Source organism: Episyrphus balteatus, chromosome 2, assembly GCF_945859705.1.
Source record: "Episyrphus balteatus chromosome 2, idEpiBalt1.1, whole genome shotgun sequence".
Lineage (NCBI taxonomy): Eukaryota > Metazoa > Arthropoda > Insecta > Diptera > Syrphidae > Episyrphus > Episyrphus balteatus.
The window spans coordinates 60,375,717-60,396,215 of NC_079135.1; the positions used below are offsets into that span (position 1 = coordinate 60,375,717).

The following is a 20,499-nucleotide window of genomic DNA, read 5'->3' on the forward strand; positions in this document are numbered from 1 at the left end:
TATCCAAACAAAGATTAAAATGAAAAAATTAGCCTATTAGCACTTATTCCTAAGATGAACAAGAATCTTCTTTAGTGCATATCCTAAAATTTGCCCCTCCATCAAAAAATGCCATTATTTCGTAGGTATATATATTTTTTGTAATGGATTGTTTTGGTTTTTAATAATGATGGATTCTAAAATCTTCATGCAAAATTTGGTTCATCTACCATAACTTTTAAGGGTTTTTCGGCAGTAAGTTTGCAACTGTTATAATAATATGAGTTGACAGATGAAAAACAGGTATAACTTTTTCCAGAGACTTCAGATTGTCTTGATTTTAGATTTTTTGGAATCAGCATTAAAAAATACCTTGACATCATGTATCATATGTGTATATAGTACCATAGCCTATTTCTGCTAATTTTGAAAATCTCCATTTCGCGATTTGACCTTGAAATCGCGACAAGCGGACATGAGATTTTTCTAGACTTTTGAGATATGTTATAGAATGGCAAAAGGAAGATATTGAGCAAAAAAAATTTCTACTAACATTCATTCCGAGATTTACCCCTTTTTTCTCCCTATTTTACTGTATTATAAATCGTTTTCATATTTCTTTCAATCAAATACTTTGATTTGAATTTTGTATTTATTTAAATGCAGAAGATATATATTCTTAATACATAATATCATTTGATATTAAAAATGGATCAAATATTTGACCTGTTTTTTTTTTTTTTGTTTTAATTTTTTAGTTAAACAGTTTTGGGTCTTTTTCGCAAAAATAACACAGCCTTTGCAAAACTCTCTTAACGTGGAAACCAAGAATGTTTAACAAGCAATTAATGCCTATTTCGGTATATTAAGATGATAGTGCTCATCGATTAAAAAAATATTTTTAATTTTTTTTGTATCTATTTGGATTTTCAACATATTGATAAGCGTCAATGTTATTAAATTCTAGTTCTTTCATTGCAATAAAGTTTATTTCATTTCTAATATTTCGTCTGCACTCATAAACAAATAAAAATCAACACAGGCCAAGCGAATTTTCTTCGAAAACAGATCTCAAACTTTAAATCTCAGTTCTAGGGTTCTAGCAACTCAATTCTTACTGTAACTATAGTTTTTATTTTGAATAATTTACTACAATCTGTTACGATGTGTTACACTGACGTTTGATTTTTGAGGTTAAGTGTACCAAAATTTAAGATTTGCTATGTAAAATTGAACTAGAACTTTCTCAATGCCAATTCGATAAGTCAAAAAAAATTAAACTTTTTGTTATTTGACCTAAATGACTAATACTAATGACTATATTCTTTTATTATACTTCAGTTGTAACTTCAAAATTTGAAAAATGTTAACTTAGAAGGCACAAATCTGAGCCTTTAAATCGTCCTAAAATTCTCGTCTAAAATTTTCATCTAAATAAGTTGCACTTGCTTTTAACAAAATAACAAATTATCCCTCTTTAGAATCGTGACATTTTCTACCTTTCGATTATCTTTTTTGACATTAACGATAATTCTTAATATTATTGAAATCATAATGGGCACGTTCAGGAAATATTAGGGACTAGTTATTTAGCCAACGTCATTTTCTGAACGGAAATTTGAGTAAATTGACTAAATTAGTTTGGATGTGATGCTATTGTCAAATTTCGAAATTTATTTAAGAATTTTACCGGTCGCATGGGTAAGACACCAAATTTCACTTAACTGTAATGAATAAATAAAATTAATTATTATCGATAATGCACTTTTTAGTTGTTTTTCACACAAATAAATTTAATTTTGCTAAATTAATTCTTTATTTAAAAACAATCTGCTGTCATGTTGACAAAAAAACTTTCCTAAATTTTTAGGGAAAATTTTCTTGCCTAACTTTCCAGTCAGCTTTCCAATAAAATTACCTAAATTGGAAGGATTTTTTTTGACAGCTGACCAATCAGAGACCGAGAAATTATATATATTTAGTCCCTAACGTTTCTGAACCTGCCCAATGAAATCATACATGAAGGGTTGTCAAATCACAACAGAAGTATTAAGAGTTTGAAATAGTTTTGTATTTTTTTATTTTTTTAAATTAAATTAATCATACTTTGAACTGCCATGAATAACTAATTTCAAAATTTCTTCTTCACACTCGTTAGCACAAATATTGCTGAGCATTGTAATTTTCACATGCTGACATTATTTCATTAGTGCTAGCTTAAGAATCTCCATATTATCTCAAAAAGAGTTTTCAAGATCGCTTACAAAAAGAAATAAAATCAATATCTGATGCCCTGACGCCAAAGTATAAACCGGCATTTGACATTATTTGATAAAAAACTAATTTCTACCAATTTTATCCAATGTCTGAACGTCTGATCGACCCAATTCACATTTAAAAAAAATTTACTTCACTCACCCATTCAGCCAGTTCAATAGTTAGTAGTAGAATAGGTAAATAAAAAAAGTAAATCCTCATCACAAACTCATCCATAAGATTCTAAGGCTTGAATTCAACCATTTTAAATTCTTCGCTTCTCATAATAGACCAGTGACAATCCGGTTTTCAGAGGGTAAACGTTGAAAAAATTATTAGCAGCATAAGGGTGGTGGGAAAATTTAGGATAAATGGTTTATGAAAGGGGGAAAATAAATTGCCCACAAACAAATTTGGGGAAAGGGGTTGGGTGGCGAAAAAGTGGGGTGGGTGTCAAAAATCGTGGTTTTTTACGATTTCTGTCAAAAGTAGGCTTCATATCGAAAAAAAAATTAAAGCAAAAGTTGTAGATCGTAAAAGTGTCTACAACTTTTACTCAAACTATTTTTTTATATAACCTCAAAATATTGAAAAAAATGCAAAAATACAATTTTTTTATTTTTATCTTTTACAAAAATAGTTGGATTTTAAATAAACTTGGTCAAAAATTACTTTGTTATATGTTCTATCTATTTAAAATGTTTTTTGAGCAAAAATTTAATTTTTGGATTTTTGACGAATTTAATTTGAAAAAAATAGCCTATTTTTCAAACAAGAAGATACCGAAAAAAATTGAAAAAAAAACAAAAAAACGATTTTTAAGATCGATTTTTCCGTAAATGACAGTAATATTGGCGACAAATAACTTTCCATAGAATATAAATTATATTTTTCTAATGGCCTTTGACCTTCTTAATTTGAATCTAGCATTAGAATAGCTCTAATGTGGAAAAATTTTGAGATATTGAATTTTGAAAGTCCAAAACACTATGTTTGTGATGTTATATCTCAAAAACGTGATAGAATTTTTTTGACTTCGGATTCGAGCTCAGAGCACAAAAAAACTATTACAAAAATATATTTTGATTTCTATAAAAAAAAAACTGTTTGACTAGTGAAATCGAATAGGGCAGAAAAAATCGAATGCCTTGTGCAATTTCCCTAGTCAAGTTTTTCCACACAATCTTAAATAATAGGTTTTAATCTTAATAATTGCACTCGAAGCTTTTCAAAAATCAAAATTTTTTTCGGTAACTTTTTTGTTTGAAAAATAGGCTATTTTTTTCAAATTAAATTCGTCAAAAATACAAAAACTAGCTTTTTGCTCAAAAAACATTTTAAATAGATAGAAAATATAACAAAGTAATTTTTGACCAAGTTTTGTTAAAATCCAACTATTTTTGTAAAAGATAAAAATAAAAATAAAAAAATAGTATTTTTGCATTTTTTTCAATATTTTGAGGTTATATAAAAAAATAGTTTGAGTAAAAGTTGTAGACACTTTTACGATCTACAACTTTTGCTTTAAACTTTTTTCGATAGAAGGTCTGCTTTGGACAGAAATCGTAAAAAACCACGATTGTTGACACCCACCCCACTTTTTCGTCCACCCACCTCCTTTCCCCAAATTTGTTTGTGGGCAATTTATTTTTCCCCTTTCATAAACCATTTATCCTAAATTTTCCCACCACCCTTATGCTTCTAATAATTTTTTTTATTTTCAAAAAATATTGTATAACTCTATATCTGTTGCTTCATCATCATTCGAAATGTTTGGCTTGTTAAATTTGCAGGTCTTTTAGTTCTTGAGTTCTTTTTTTTGCAAAATATCCCTTTGATAATTTGCAGGCTCTTTTTTTTTGTACTTACATTCTTTCGTCAGTTTATTCTGGAATGGTAATAGTACCTATATCGCAAGTAAAAAATGTAATTCATAGTAAAAAAAAAAAATAAATAACAATAGAAGAATTAATGACCAAAAAAATTTGAGTTTCTCAAACATTTCTAAGAAACAATAACTTAAAAAATTCAAAACTACAGAGCTTATAAGAAAACTATATGTACATATTTTTCGGACAATGTCTTCAGGACTTGCAATAACTCCAAACAAATTTGGAATTTTGGTCATACTTACAATAACGTTCTATACCTTTTTGTAAAGCCAAAACCTTGGTCTTTTACAAAAATTCTAAACAAAGCCATAAAATGTAACAGTGTTTGAAAAATTAATTTTTAAAATCAAAATTTTGAAAAAAAATTGGAAAAAAAAATTCAAACTAATTTTTTTCAAAATATTATGTAATTAAGTACTAATTTAGGTTTTAAAATTCGATGCTTTTATATATTTTTAAACAAGAACAGAAAACCAAATATCTTGTCATTTTCGAGAAATTAACATAAAACCAAAACTACTTTTTTTTTAAAAAACCTCTTTATTTTCTGTTTTTACGTGGCTGGACTGCCTTAAGGCCCTTACAGCTAGAATCCATGGGCGGTGAACACCCTAGACATAGTAAGAAAAATTCTCAGGTGTTATCAATGAAAAAAGTAGATCAATTTAGGGTAAATCCAAAACTGTATCACCTTATTGTATCCTTGTTTAAGTCTGAATGTTTAAAAAATAATTGACGAATGGTTAATGTTTCGTAAACTAATTTATCAAAAAGTCCAGCCACGTAAAAAGAAAAACAGAAAATAAAGAGGTTTTTTAAAAAAAAGTAATTTTGGTTTTTTGTTAATTTCTCGAAAATGACAAGATATTTTTGAATCTGGTTTTCTGTTCTTGTTTAAAAATAAATAAGAGCATGGAATTTTAAAACCTAAATTAGTACTTAATTACAAAAAAAATTGAAAAAAAATTAGTTTGAAATTTTTTTTTCAAAATTTTGATTTTAAAAATTAATTTTTCAAAAATTGTGCCATTTTATGGCTTTGTTTCAAATTTTTGTAAAAGACTAGGGTTTTGGCTTTACAAACAGGTATAGCACATTATTGTAAGAGTATAACCGTTGATTTTTAATAATTTTTCTTCCAAATATGTCATTTTTTTTAAATTGCTCTTCCCCGCTAATCGAGGGGGAATAGACCCCCCCTCCCATACGATTTTGTTCTTGTCTTGACCTAACACACGCTCTAGCTTTTTGGCACATTACTCACATGACATTTTCTATTCACAAAATTCTAATACAAGGTGGCTTCAACGAAGCCCTTGCACATAAGCATTACTCATGAATTCCAATCCATACTCCTGAATCAGCTCCATATTTTTTCTTTTTTTACTTTTTGTAGAGGAGTCTTCATAAACTTTGGACGGTCTACCACGTTCCCCAGATATATTTCGAGATGAAGAGCTCGTTGTTCCACATGAATCCAGTGTGACCTTGAACTCAGCATTAAGCCAAGATGCATTGTCCTTCATTTTAATTTTTGTTAAAAAATTAAGTTCAAGCGCTTAAATCAGAATAAAAGTCTTACCTTACAGCCAAGGGCTATTGTAACGATGAATTACTGAACTACTTTTAAGATAAAAGTCTGAACACACTACCTACTACTGCAAAGGTAGAAATGTGAACGGACTTTTAGTAATTAAGAAACTACCCTCTGAACACATCCCAAAATATCCCACTAGACTGGAAGTATGAAGCGCCCCTCCTGGAAAGGAAGTTTCGAGAAGCAAAGACGAGAACCTTCGAAGACATTCTCGAATCTCGAAATTCCGGTATATAAGGGCAGCGTAGACACCGACCGGACACAGTTTAATCTTGTAAGTGAAAGAGTACAGTACAAAGTGAAATAAAGTGTTGCGAATTGTTTTTGTTAGTAGTAAATAAAGTGATTTAAAAGTGTGTTTGTTTGAGCGAATAATAAAAGTAAATTTGTAGGACCAGGTTTTCGTCCTTGATGTTTGTGGGTGTGACTACACACTATTGTGTAGTATCAGTTCTCAAATTATCTGTCACAAATCTAGAAATCGCAGCTTTGTTTATTTATTCTGAGGCGCTTATACTGTCCGAAGACCGTAGTAAACGTTGAACAGATAAACGAACAAAGGTATTAAACAAAAGAAAATTGAATCACCAACAAAGATGAATGAAAAGACGTTTTGTTGTATTTTCAAATATAAATGTTAACAATTTTATTAATACAATAATTGAGGAATTTAAATTACGTTAAATGAAATGAGTTGGGAACCATAAAAGTCGTTGAATTAATTTTATTAAATTATTTAGGCGCTTTGAAGAAAACGTCGTAAATAAAAAATTAAGTAAACGATTAAAGGTTGGCTTACAATCAAAGCCACTCCCCCTGGTGTGATACTTTTTTGAGAACGTTAGCGCTAGGCAACCTTTGCTCAATGAAATATCAAACAAGAGTGATTTGTTTTGAGTCAAGCTCTGCCTTTTATATGATTTTTGAAATAATTTTAAATCAATGAAATATATGATTACAAACATAAATTATTTTAAAGTGATTAAACATGAAGTACAGTAGTCCCTCGATAATGCGAATTACCGATAATGCGAATTTCTCTAAAATATGAATCACCAAAAATTTTCATTGTCACCTCTATAATGTGAATTTCGAAAATTTTTAGACTCTATAATGTGAATTTCCTTTGCAAAAGCTTGCATGTTTTTCTCGTTCGTGCACGCAATTTTTGTATAGGTCTGAAAAATGCATAACTGTTATTTGTCTAGACATATCTTAAGATATATTACATGCAGCTTTAGGCTGGAGATTTTTGTGCTAGCATTTTACATCTTTTTATGAAGTTTTTTTTACGTTATTTTATGAAGAATTGATTTTGAAGATTATTATGATTTTTTTTTTCAGTTTTTGAAATGGGCGAGTGTACTCCTTATTACTTGTATTTTATTGATTTTTTTATGAATTCAATAAATGCTTAAACTGAGCTTAAAAAAAATATTTTCTGTGATATTCATCGGTTATAAAGAATGTTTTAATCAGTTAAATGACAGTTGGAAAAAGTTCCAGTAATGTGAATCCCTCTAAAATCCGAAAACGCCTTGTTTTAATTAGTTCACATTATCGAGGGACTACTGTATTAATTTAGAATATTGAACATTTAAATGAGAATTATATGAATTAAGTGTGTTCTTATTTGAACGGAAATATAAGTGCAAATTAAATAAGTTTTATTGAGAACCCGGAATAAAACATTACATTGGTGTCAGAAAAGTGGAATAAAACTTTTTTAATAACTGTGCGATTTAGATAATTTCGCGAATAAAAAAGAAAGTGCGTGTATGTTATAAAAATAAACAAAGTGTTAAAATTCAAAAAAGTTCTCGCGTTAAAAAAAAAAAAAAAATGGGTAAAACATTAAATCAGTTAAGTTTGACTGAACTTAAGGCGGAATTAACTAAGCGAGGTCTTCCTACTGCTGGATCGAAAAATGACCTCATTATTCGTCTGCAGGATTATTTAACCCAAAAGAACGAAAAGTTGGATACATTTCAATTCAAAGTCGAAATGACAGAAGAACAAGTAAGTACTGGTTCCGCTTCCGATATGTCGTCCATGATATCTGTTCTCCTTGCTAAGTTCGAGAAAAATCTTCTCGAACAAATTGAGGCACAACGTAATGAACAGAAGGATGAACAGAAAAATCTTCTTGAACAAATTGAGACACAACGCAAGGAACAGAGAGAACAATTAGAAAAACAACAGAGTAGTGTTCTCGAAAAAATTGAGGCACGACGGTAGCAAAAGAGTGAACAACAGAGTCTTCTCGAAAAATTGGAAGCCCAAAAGAACCTTCTAGATGAACAGAAAAACCTCAACGAAGGTAAGCTTGTTGCTATCGAGAACAAGTTCGTTGCTCTTGATGCTTCCATCAAAGGTGTTGAAAAACAATCTCAAGAAAAGTTCGAGAAAGTTGAAGAAAAACTCGAGAAAGTAGAAATAAAATTCGATGACAAATTGAAAGGAATGGAAGTTAAAATGCAAAGATTTACCGAAGAACTTGACAAGGTTCGAAAAATTAAGATCCGAGAAAGTTCTGGTGAGTATTTAAAGAAGAAAGAAATGCATCCACCAACCTTTGATGGACAAAGTTCTTGGTCGATCTACAAGAAACAGTTTGAGGCAGCTGCCACAACAAATGGCTGGGATGACGAAGACAAATGTATAGCGCTGACTCTTGCTCTTAGAGGTCCTGCTGCTGAGTTGTTACAAACTTTACCACCAGAATAGAATGGTAACCTTAACGCTCTTGTCCAGGTCATTGAAAAACGCTTTGGAGATGGCCATATGCAGGAAGTCTTCCGCGTCCAACTCAATACAAGAGTCCAGAAAAGAGGAGAAACCCTGCAACAACTCCAAGCATATATTGAAAGGTTAGCTCATCTGGCATATCCGACAGCAGGAGACGAAATTATCAATCAGTTTGCGACAGAAGCCTTTGTACGTGCTGTATCTGATATAAATCTTCAGCGAGCAATTCGAACCGCTGGAAAACGTTCCCTTCCTGAAGCATTAGCGTTTGCACTCACTATGGAAGCAGCAGAACAGGCTTCTCAAGGCGTTCATCGGGTAAGAGAAGTTGCAGTGGAGGAATGCTGTCAAAAACTCGCATTCCAAAGAAACCAGCGAGACGGAGCTGCTCGATGCTGGAACTGTAACAAGACTGGATATCTCCAGCGGCAGTGCAGATTGCCACCAAGAAGAACTGCTTGCCAACACTGTGGAAACAGGAATAATGCCCAACAACAGGTAAGCGATACAACACTCATCCTCAACTTGATTCCCATTCGGGAAACGAGTAAGAACCAACTTCGAGGGGCAGAAGCTGGTTTCTGGTATCGATGGCCAGAGAACCACAATTCAAGTCTCACAGACTAAACGAGACAACAAAAGTCTGAGAGTGGAGGCAATCATAAACAGCAAACAACACGTGGCTACAATTGACACCGGTGCCATCGCCTCTATTGTACGAAGAGACTTGGTAAAGATGACATGGCTACATAACACCAACAGCTACCGTCTGAAGACCGCCACAGGAGAAGCAGCAAGAGTGTACGGAGAAGTTCGTCTTGAGATCCGTTTGGCAGAACTAAAGTTTTCCCATGTGTTTTTGGTGGCAGATATATGTGATCATTGGAATCGACTTCATGAAGGAGCATGGAATCATCTTGGATATCGGTTATCAAGTCCTGAAATACAGAAACGTAGAGATTCCAATGGTCTTCGGCAACAAAAACTCAACAACAATTAGAACTGTCATCAAAGAAGACATGTGCCTGCCTCCTTCTTCAGAAGTTTTTGTGTGGACGAAACTAAAGGGGAATATTGGAAGCCATCGATACCTCATGGTTGAGCCAGAAGTTGAACAAAGTTCCCAAAACATCATCATCGGGAAGACTCTTGTGGCACCAAAGAACAACATGGTACCTGTATGGATACTTAACATCAAACCGTACCCAATCAAGCTTAAGAAAGGAGAAGTTGTTGGGCAATGTGAATCTGTGGCCGCAATAACTAAGATCAACGAGGTGGATACACATATGACTATGAACTCGGAGAAACTAAAGAAACAAATTCTCAAATCAGACAACTTGAGTCAACATCAGCTTAACGTTGCGGGAAGTCTTCTTCATGAATATGCTGATATTTTCTCTTCACCCAGCGGGCAATACGGCCGGACACAACTGGTGCAGCATCGAATCGATACAGGAGATGCTAGGCCGATTCGTCAACCAGCAAGTCATCTCCCCTTGGCCAAACAAGGTGAAGTTGAAGAAATGATAACAACAATGAAGAAAGACGGGCTAATCGAAAATTCCAAAAGCCCTTGGGCATCACCGGTAGTTCTCGTCAAAAAGAAGGATGGAAGCACTCGATTTTGTGTCGACTACCGCAGGCTGAATGATATGACGAAGAAAGACAGCTACCCACTGCCAAGAATCAGCGATACTCTAGATGCAATGGAAGGAGCACAATGGTTTTCGACTTTGCACTTGAAGAGTGGCTACTGGCAGGTAGAAATCCATCCAGAAGATCGGGGAAAGACGGCTTTCTCCACAGGAAATGGTCTGTGGCAGTTTAATGTCATGCCGTTTGGGCTATGTAATGCCCCAGCTACTTTTGAGCGCTTGATGGAGTGCGTTTTGAATGGATTAACCTGGAAATCTTGCCTAGTCTATTTGGATGATGTCATCGTTTACGGGAAAACATTTGATGACCATTGTGAAAACCTAAAGGCTGTATTCCAAAGGCTACGAGAAGCATCTTAAGTTGAATCCAAAGAAATGTGCACTTTTCAAGACCGAGGTTAAATATTTGGGGCATATCATCTCATCCCAAGGAGTGAAGACTGATCCTGAAAAAGTTGACACTGTGAAGAACTGGCCAACCCCTCAGGACAAGCATCAACTTCGGAGTTTCCTCGGTCTGGCAACGTACTATCGACGATTTGTGAAGGATTTTGCGAGAATCGCCAAAAGCTTGCACCAACTTACGGAGAAGGGTAAACCCTTTAAATGTCAGGTGAGTGTGAGAAAAGCTTTCAGGAACTGAAGCTGCGGTTATGTGAAGCTCCTGTGCTGGCCTATCCGACTCCAGGCAAACAATTCATCATTGACGCAGATGCAAGTAATGTTGGAGTTGGTGCTGTTTTATCGCAAGTTCATGACGGAGAAGAAAAGGTCGTTGCCTATTTCAGCAAGGTACTCTCGAAACAAGAGAGAAACTATTGCGTGACCAGAAGGGAACTTCTAGCTCTAGTATTGGCAACAAAGCACTTCCATAAGTTCATCTATGGACAGAAGTTCCTTCTTCGCACAGATCATGGTGCGCTAAATTGGCTTTTGAACTTCAAAAATCCAGAGGGTCAAGTAGCAAGATGGATCGAGATACTTCAGACGTATCAATGTCAGATTCAACATAGAAGAGGAAATCTGCATTCAAATGCAGACGCATTATCTCGGCGCCCGTGCAAGCAAGACTGCAAGCATTGCACACGACTAGACGAAAAGGAAGTTGTCGCTGTTAGAAGAACGAGAGCTGATCCCATTTGCGGTTGGAGTAATGAAGAACTCAGAATGGCCCAACAGGAAGATTCGGACATCGAACCCATCCTTGCATGGAAGGAACATCAAGAGAAACCAGAATGGGCCGACATCTCCGACCGAAGCCCCACTCTAAAAGCATATTGAGCACAATGGGACTCACTTCATGTGCAAGAAGGGCTACTCAGGCGTAAGTGGGAATCCGCAGATGGTAAATCCTATGTAATGCAGCTAGTCGTACCTCAGTCAAAGGTAAATGATGTTCTCCGAGAGATGCACGGTGGAATTTCTGGAGGCCATTTAGGCATCAACAAGACGCTGGAAAAGCTACGACAGCAATTCTACTGGTTACGTATGAGAGAAGACGTTGAAAAGTGGTGCCGAAAATATGATACTTGTGCCGCTAGCAAAGGACCAGCTAGAAAAATCCAAAGCAAGATGCAGCAGTACAATGTGGGTGCACCTTTTGAGAGAATTGCAATAGACGTAGCAGGTCCTTTTCCCGAAACCAACAACGGAAATCGATACATCCTTGTAGTGATGGACTACTTCAGCAAATGGCCTGAGGCATTTGCCATTCCAAACCAGGAAACCAAAACAGTTGTGGATAAGATTGTCTTTCATTGGGTGAGCAGGTTCGGAGTACCCATGGAACTTCATTCCGACCAAGGAAGGAACTTCGAATCTAAGATCTTTCAAGAGGTTTGCTCACTCCTTGGCATCAAGAAGACGCGAACAACACCGCTTCATCCACAATCTGATGGGATGGTTGAGCGATTTAACATGACACTTAAGGAACACCTGTCAAAAGTAGTCAATGATAATCAACGAGACTGGGACCGACATATTCCATTATTCTTGATGGCTTATAGAAGTGCAACACATAGTTCTACTGGACATACACCATCGGAAGTCCTATTTGGCTCAACAATACGCCTGCCAAGTGAGGTAAAATTTGGAAGTGTTCCAAACGAGCCACATGAAATGGATGAGTACGTAGATAACCTGAAAGGAACACTGGCTGACATTCACCAACGGACAAGGACAAATATAAAAGCGTCTAGTGACAGGATGAAAACAAGATATGACGCACGAGCGACAGCAACAGGGTTTCAAGAAGGAGAACTTGTGTGGTTTTACAATCCCCACCGACAAAAGGGACTATCACCGAAGCTACAACAAAACTGGGAAGGCCCTTACACAGTAATAACCAGAATTAAAGACGTGGTTTACCGTATACAAAGAGGGGTAAGAGGCAAACTAAAGGTAGTTCATTGTGACCGTTTACATCGTTATAATGGTGATAGAAGCAATGGAGTTGTTCGGGACGAACAATCCTAAGAGGGGGGCAATGTAACGATGAATTACTGAACTACTTTTAAGATAAAAGTCTGAACACACTACCTACTACTGCAAAGGTAGAAATGTGAACGGACTTTTAGTAATTAAGAAACTACCCTCTGAACACATCCCAAAATATCCCACTGGACACATCCCAATATATCCCACTAGACTGGAAGTATGAAGCGCCCCTCCTGGAAAGGAAGTTTCGAGAAGCAAAGTCGAAAACCTTCGAAGACGTTCTCGAATCTCGAAATTCCGGTATAAAAGGGCAGCGTAGACACCGACCGGACACAGTTTAATCTTGAAAGTGAAAGAGTACAGTACAAAGTGAAATAAAGTGTTGCGAATTGTTTTTGTTAGTAGTAAATAAAGTGATTTAAAAGTGTGTTTGTTTGAGCGAATAATAAAAGTAAATTGACTTGAAATAAAGTGTGGTCTTATTTGAACGGAAATATAAGTGGAAATTAAATAAGTTTTATTGAGAACCCGGAATAAAACATTACACTATGTTAGCAGTCTCATTAGGCTTGTTTTTTTGGCACAGCTATCCGTATCTGCAGTGGGAGCTTCCATGTATTACAAAAACAACAACCAGCTGCGGATAAAATTTAAACTTAAATCTGGCTTCGGATAAGAAATTGACATTTTTTCGAGTATCGATACTCGATCGGAGAAAATTTCGGATAATCGGATAAATCAAGAGTCTCGAAGGCTCTGTTCGCAGAGTGCAACGCACTTTTTTTTAAATTATTTTTACATTTCATAGTAAATCTAGTGCCATTTATTTGAAAAAAAAACTTCAAAAATTGACGTGCATTTCCCCAGCCCGGACCTATCGCAAAATTTAAAAAAAAGTATGCCAAAGTTTTGTACAAGTTTTGTACAGTTTTGTACAAGTTTTGTACAGTTTTGTACAACCAAAGCCGAGTTTTGTACAAGCTTACAACGAAAGTTATAGCCAATTAAAAGTACCGGGCTGGGGAAACGTTTCCCCAGCCCGGACATTTCTCAAAATAAAAAAAAAATTAAAAAAAATTTATGTACAAGTTTTGTACAGTTTTGTACAGCCAAATTCGAGTTTTGTACAAGCTTACAACGAAAGTTATAGCCAATTGAAAGTACCGGGCTGGGGAAACGTTTCCTCAGCCCGGACATTTTTTAAAATTGTATCAAAATTAAAAAAAAAAAATCTAAAATTATCTACGAGTTTTGTACAGTTTTGTACAATAAAAATCGAGTTTTGTACAGGCTTAGTTAAATAATTAGAGCTAATTTAAGTTTACACTGGGTACATACATACCTAGCCAGCTATATCCAAAACTTAAATGCAAATTCCATCAAAGAGTTATGTACAGTATTGTACAGATAAATGGTGCATCTAATTTAATTGCTGATATCAATATTAATTAAATTGATTCGTTCTTAATTAATAACAAAAATCTACATTGTGTGTGTCCTTGAAACCTAATTAGAATATTACATACAGATTTCCCAAAAGTATACTACTAATTCAGAACTTATGAACTTATGAATAAATTTCCCAAAGGTATGCAACGCAATATTTCAAGGCGGAAATATGTAACTTCCAAAGGTATGCAAGTTATTTAAAATTTTAAAGTAAAATAAATAATATTGTATATATATTTCTAGGAATATATGTATATACAATGTAAATAACGTCACTAAAGCCCAAATCTTAAATTAAATTGGTAGATTTGACATTCGAAATGACATAATTTGCCAAATATATCAAGAGTAAAATAAAATAAAAAAAAAAAAAACAAACAAACAAAACAACATCATTATAAACATCACTATATACACTTCCAATTTAACAGGGCTATTCTGGTGTTGTGATGCTCACAAGTCACATTTTTTTGTGAGGTTATTTTTGTGCTAAGAATAGAAGTACAGGAATGGGTGTATATCACTTTTATAGTGTAGGATAGCGTAGAAAAAAAACTGTCAAAAATAAATCCAACGCTGTCATTCGAGCCATTCTCGTGTGTGATATAATTAAAACCAAAGTGTAATTCAAATTCAAAAACCCTTAAAAATCATTCTTTAACACAATTGCAAAAACTTTTATAGAATTAAATAGTGAGAAAATAAGTCTTGGTTAATAAAAAACAAATAAAACAATAAAAACAATAATGTATTGCTGTTTAAAATTGTGCAAAAGATATTTTTATAACCATTCAGAGGCCCTTACAACATAAATGTATGTAAAGTGAATTCATTCATATAAATAGATTATCGTAGAATAATTTATAATTGTTTTCTTTTAGAATTAAGCCAAAAAAATAATAAAATTTGTTAAAATAAAAGTGTCCTTTTTTCTTGGATTTTTTCAATCCACAGATGTCAAATTGAAAATCTCACAAACAGGGGTGTATTTATTTTTACTTGGTGATGGTAAGGCCCTGCAACCGCCGGGCGCCCTTATGTGAAATTATTCTTTCCATTTGCCGGACTGAATTCTTCAAAAACCCATTCCTGTACTTCTTATTCTTAGTTTTTGTGAGGTTTTTTATGAGGTTGTCACAATTTGGTATTGTGACTTGGGAAATAGCTTTCCACGCCATTAACCTCTTGGAGCGGAAACCTCAAAATGATATAGATTTTTTTTCGATTTGCCGTTCAATGTAGTTTCCATAAGAAATAAACAAAAAAGACCTCAAAAAACACTTATTTTACGAATTAATTTTATATGTACTAGTATCAATGTTATGATTGTAAAATGATAATAATATGTGTTTTTATCTTAATCAGGTTTTAAATACAGGGTGTCCCAAAACTATATTTCATTATTGATTTATTTATAATTAATCTTGCAAAAAAAGAATTCTCAAAAAGTTAAATTTGTAAGCGCTATTAATTTAATTCCGCTAAATGAGCGAACTCCCATACTGTGCGGCGCTACGTGCCACACAAGCAATGAAACCATCGATCTTTTACGGGAAAAGTTTCCGGACCGTGTTATCTCTCGGAGAGGTGATCACAATTGGCCACCGAGATCTTGTGATTTAACACCTTGCGACTTCTTCCTTTGGGGCCACGTGAAAGATTGAAAGATAAGGTCTACGCCGACAGCCCAGCGTCGATTCAAGACCTCAAAGATGGATTTCGTGAGGCTATCGAGGACATAGGGCAGCCACTTCGCGATTTGGTTATGGAAAATTTCATGAAAAGGATATGGTCCTGTAAGCGTGGTCGTGGCGGCCATTTGGCTGATGTTGTGTTCCATTATTAACGGTATACCTTCTACTTTATAATGAAATAAACATCCGATCTTTTATCTCGAAAAATGCCACTTTTCTTTGAATATCAAAATAACACCTCTTATTGGAAACCCCTTTTTTTAAAGAATTTTAATTTTTCGGACTTACCGCTATGTACTGTTGTACTTTTAAACGAATTAATCGAGTAGAATATTTTCCCGTCATTTCTATCATTGGTCAAAAGGCAAAAGAACAGAGTTGTGCTGTTTTGACCAAACACTTATTTAAAAGTTTAAACATTTTTGATTGGTGAAAACAGCACAAGTTGAATTATGCCAATACGATCAAACATAATTTTAGAAAAAGGAGTTAAGTGTGGTTAGGGCCATTGAATATCTTTGGAACTAGTTTACTTAGAGTTATGCTGTTGAAACCAAACGAAAATAGATTTTTTTTAAATACTCATTTTCATTCATACTTAACTCATTTTCGAAAAAAATCGACTTATGCTGTTAATACCAAACTCCATAGAGGTAAGACCATGTTGCGGCGTGATGCGCTATCGCAGAAAAAATAGTGTTTACCCAAATAGTCGATAGAACAATACTAGAAATTCTCGACGAGACAAACTCAGTACGACTTGCGAAGGACTAAACCTTCCTATTTGGTACAGTGAAATTTTTCAATGTAATTCCTTTATTTCAAAATATCGGCATTGATTATTATAAAGGAGACTGGGCACTTTTGTATGGGACGTGGCCCATCGGTGTAACACATTGTGACATAAATCAAATGAAAGGTCTCGATGAGTGTACTATTTGTTTGTATGGGCACAAGTCTGTATCTAATGCAGGGAAAGTGCAGTGATGCATTTTATGTTCAAAAATGTATGTAATAACATTCAGAAAATTATACATTTTTACTAGATTCTCGATTAAGTTGATTCAAAAACATTATAATAACTGTGTTGGAAGTTCAATTGGGCTATTCCATCACCAGTTTTCACCCATGATACAATGCATTTTTCGGTTTTTAGAACACTTTTGTATGGGACGTGGCTCATTTTTGTAACACATTGAGACACACATCAAATGAAAGATCTCAATGAGCGTATATTTTCTTTGTATGGACAAAAGACTCTATCTCGTACAGGAAAAGTGCAGTGGTGCATTTTATGCTCAAAAATAAATGTAACACATTGAGACTTACATCAAATGAAAGGTACTGATGAGCGCATTATTTCTTTAAATGGACACGAAACTCTACCTCGTGGAAGGTGCAGTGGTGCATTTTATATAGAAAAATGTATTTAAGGTTATTTTACATGTTTGTGTTTTTAGAACAAAAAAAAGATGTAGAAAACACTAAAACCATGCTGTATGGTTTGTAGTTTAAATTCATAATACCTACCAGCATTTTATTAGTAGTATAACTTATAGTTTGAGTTGCATTTTTGAAAAATTAGTCACAACCTTCGTATATTTAAATTATTTTAAAACCTACAAGGTTTTATTAGATACTGCACTTTCCCTGCATGAGATACAGACTTTTGTCCATATAAAAAAATAATACACTCATCGAGACCTTTCATTTGAAGTATGTCTCTATGTGTTACAAAATAGAGACACGTCCTTTACAAAAGTGTTCTAAAAACCGAAAAATGCATTGCATCATGGGTGAAAACTGGTGATGGAATTGCCCAATTGAACTTCCAACACAGTTATGTATTGTTTTTGAATCAATTTAATTGAGCATCTAGTCAAAATGTATACTTTTCTGAATTTCATTACATAAATTTTTGAACATAAAATGCATCACTGCACTTTCCCTGCACTAGATACAGACTTGTGCCCATACAAACAAATAGTACACTCATCGAGACCTTTCATTTGATGTATGTCTGAATGTGTTACACCAATGGGCCAAAATGCCCACTCTCCTTTAAATGTTTTATAGACTTTATTTGTTTAACTTCCTATAAAATATTTTTTTTTGATAAAATGATTTAATTTAAAACAAATGTTATTTATTTATTTTTAAATATCATCACTAGGAACTTTCACCGAAAAGTTACCTACAACACGTTCCTTAACTTCGAGAAAGATAAATTGCTAGATAAGTTCCATCTGAACTTATTTGCGATCGGGAGGAGGAGGTGGTTTTAGTGCGGTAAGAGTCCAACATATCTATGAGCACGCGTTTTCCGGTCCTCATAGAATCTTTTGAAGATTTCAAGCTACCCACGGACGGAAAAAAAAGGTATTTGTTACAAGACGTAAATTTTTGTATGGTTAGTTTAAAAATAAAAGACAAAATTATAAAAAAAATGTTTTAACTGCATTTTGAGACAACAATTTAACAACGGTAGGGGGGGGGGAGGGCGAGTCGCGGGGGCGCTGCTGGGGTCGGGCGTTGCATCGCGCCATCGACCCGGCTACTATTGGTGGCGCGCATATGAAAAAACAATTTTGTTTTTATAATTTTGTACTTATTTTTTCAGTTTTTTGTTCGTTTAAAAAAAAAAAAACTTTTATGGCCTTATTCCATAATGAAAATGGAAAATAAACCAGAATTTATTCATTTTCAGGCTCTTTTTCCTAAATGAAATGTGGAAATTAAGCCAGAATGCATTTTTTCTGGCCTAATTTCCATTTTATATTCTTACTCTTTTTCCAGATAGTTGTCTAGCACAATTCCCAATATTTCTGCCTTTTTTGCAAATTATTTTCTGGTGCTTTTACCAATTTTGACCAAAAGAAATATTCTGGCGTTTTTTCCGGGAGCCTATTTTTAACCGACTTCCAAAAAGGACTGGGTGAATCAATTTGGATTATTATTTTTGTATTTGAAAGCTGGTGCTTGCAGTGTGTTGTGTGTTCCCATTTCAGTTTTATTCTGTTCTGAAAATGGCAATCACGAGAAAACCGATATAGGTATATGGTTCGATCCATAGAAATCGGTGTTTTTCATAATAATGATTACTAGTGAAAACGGTTTTAGGGAGACTTTATTATTTATTTTCTATTAAATATGTCTGGTGTGATATTCTAACTTTTGAAAAAAGTATAAATAGTCAAATAAGGGTTTCACCTCGGAATGAATGCTAATAGAAATTTTTTTGCTCAATACCTTCGTTTTGGCATCCTATAACATACCTCAAAAGTCTAGAAAAATCTCATGTCCGCAAGTCGCGATTTTCAAGGTCAAAGCGCGAAATGGAGATTTTCAAAATTAGCAATAATAGATAATGGTACTATATACACATATGATACATGACTTCGAGGTATTTTTAATGCTGATGCCAGAAAATCTAAAATCAAGACAATCTGACGTATCGAAAAAAAGTTATACCTGTTAACACCGCTGAGGCCTGCCAGACGAAGATTATTTTACTTAGCATGCTAAAAATTACCACTGTAAGAATTTTTAGCCTTCCAAGTGCTACCTTAGTCAAATGTGCCACTAGCTCTTGGACTATTATACTTACTCAATCTACCTAAATTAAAGTTGTAGGTAAATAATATTGCCGGTTACAACTGTATTCCTGTATTTTTTAACTGATGATGGAAAATTAATTCTTATGTATACCAACTTACTTTTAGTTGCCCACATTTGTCTTCTATTCAATCCTTTTAAAAAGCTAAACACTTGTTCTGTGCAGTTTTTCGAAATCTTTGACTTAGAAATTTTACTCCAGTTTAGTGCAATGTTTTTCGCGTCAAACACATTAAACATATCTTTCAAACTAAGAATGGAGAAATTTGTTGTTTCTCTGTAATTACTTTCACTTTTAGTATATTCATTTATCATTTGCATTTCGTGAATTTTTGGTTCGCTTGTGTTATTTGATTTTGCATCGATATTAAAAACGTCTGCATTTATTATTTCTTCTCGTGTATAGGGCGGCAATATAACAAAAAACATCCACAAAATCATAAGGAACCTTTCCATTTTTGGATTTTATAATGAATAATAAATTGGTCTTAATTTAGGTTTTTGTTTAATTGAACTAGAGAACTATTGAAGATGATTCTTTTATTAACACATTAACCGCAATATGCCTTTTAAGTAAACCAACAAATACAGAACGGAATAAAAGCATGAATGGTTTGCCAGAAGTTATGTGCGTAAATGGAAGAAAATGAAGAATAACTTTCTTTTGAAGAATAATTAAACCAACGCGTATTCATATACGTTTGCCCAGCGCTTTAAATTTAAACAAGCCCAAGAAAAAGTGCTAACTGGTTAATTTTTGTTACGAAATGTATTTTCACGACTCTATCAACACGTAATGCTTTACAGCAACAGACATATGTAGGTATACAATCAACGGTGAAAACAAATACCCGCAACCGACACGATCAATGATATCAAAGTGTATGAAATGTCTTAACCGATTCACAAACGAAAGTGAACTGAAAACTCATTTCTTTGCCAAGAAATTGGAATTAGTACTTTGAGTTGGAATTCAAGTTTGTCCAAATGGTGGGGAAGACAACAAAAGACATGGGCATTACCATAGCCGTAACTACATTAAACTGAATGGGGGAATCTGCATTGAAAATCTAATAAAACACAAGTTATATAAAAAAAAATTTCACATGGGTGCAAGAAAACCCTTTACCTATTGGTAATAAATAGCAGGCCCGCAGCCAGAGTTGAATTTAAGG

The 20,499-nt window shown here is 34.0% G+C and overlaps 1 protein-coding gene across 1 annotated transcript in view; it reads right to left on the reverse strand.

Moving 5' to 3' along the window:
• Positions 1-20,297, reverse strand: part of LOC129912260 (nose resistant to fluoxetine protein 6) — a 174,540-nt gene extending 154,243 nt beyond the window's left edge. The window contains exon 1 of the mRNA XM_055990436.1: positions 19,426-20,297. Coding sequence (XP_055846411.1) covers positions 19,426-19,780 — 355 coding nt within the window. The 5' untranslated portion in view covers positions 19,781-20,297. The remainder of the gene's footprint in view (positions 1-19,425) is intronic.
• Between the last annotated feature and the right edge of the window lie 202 nt (positions 20,298-20,499).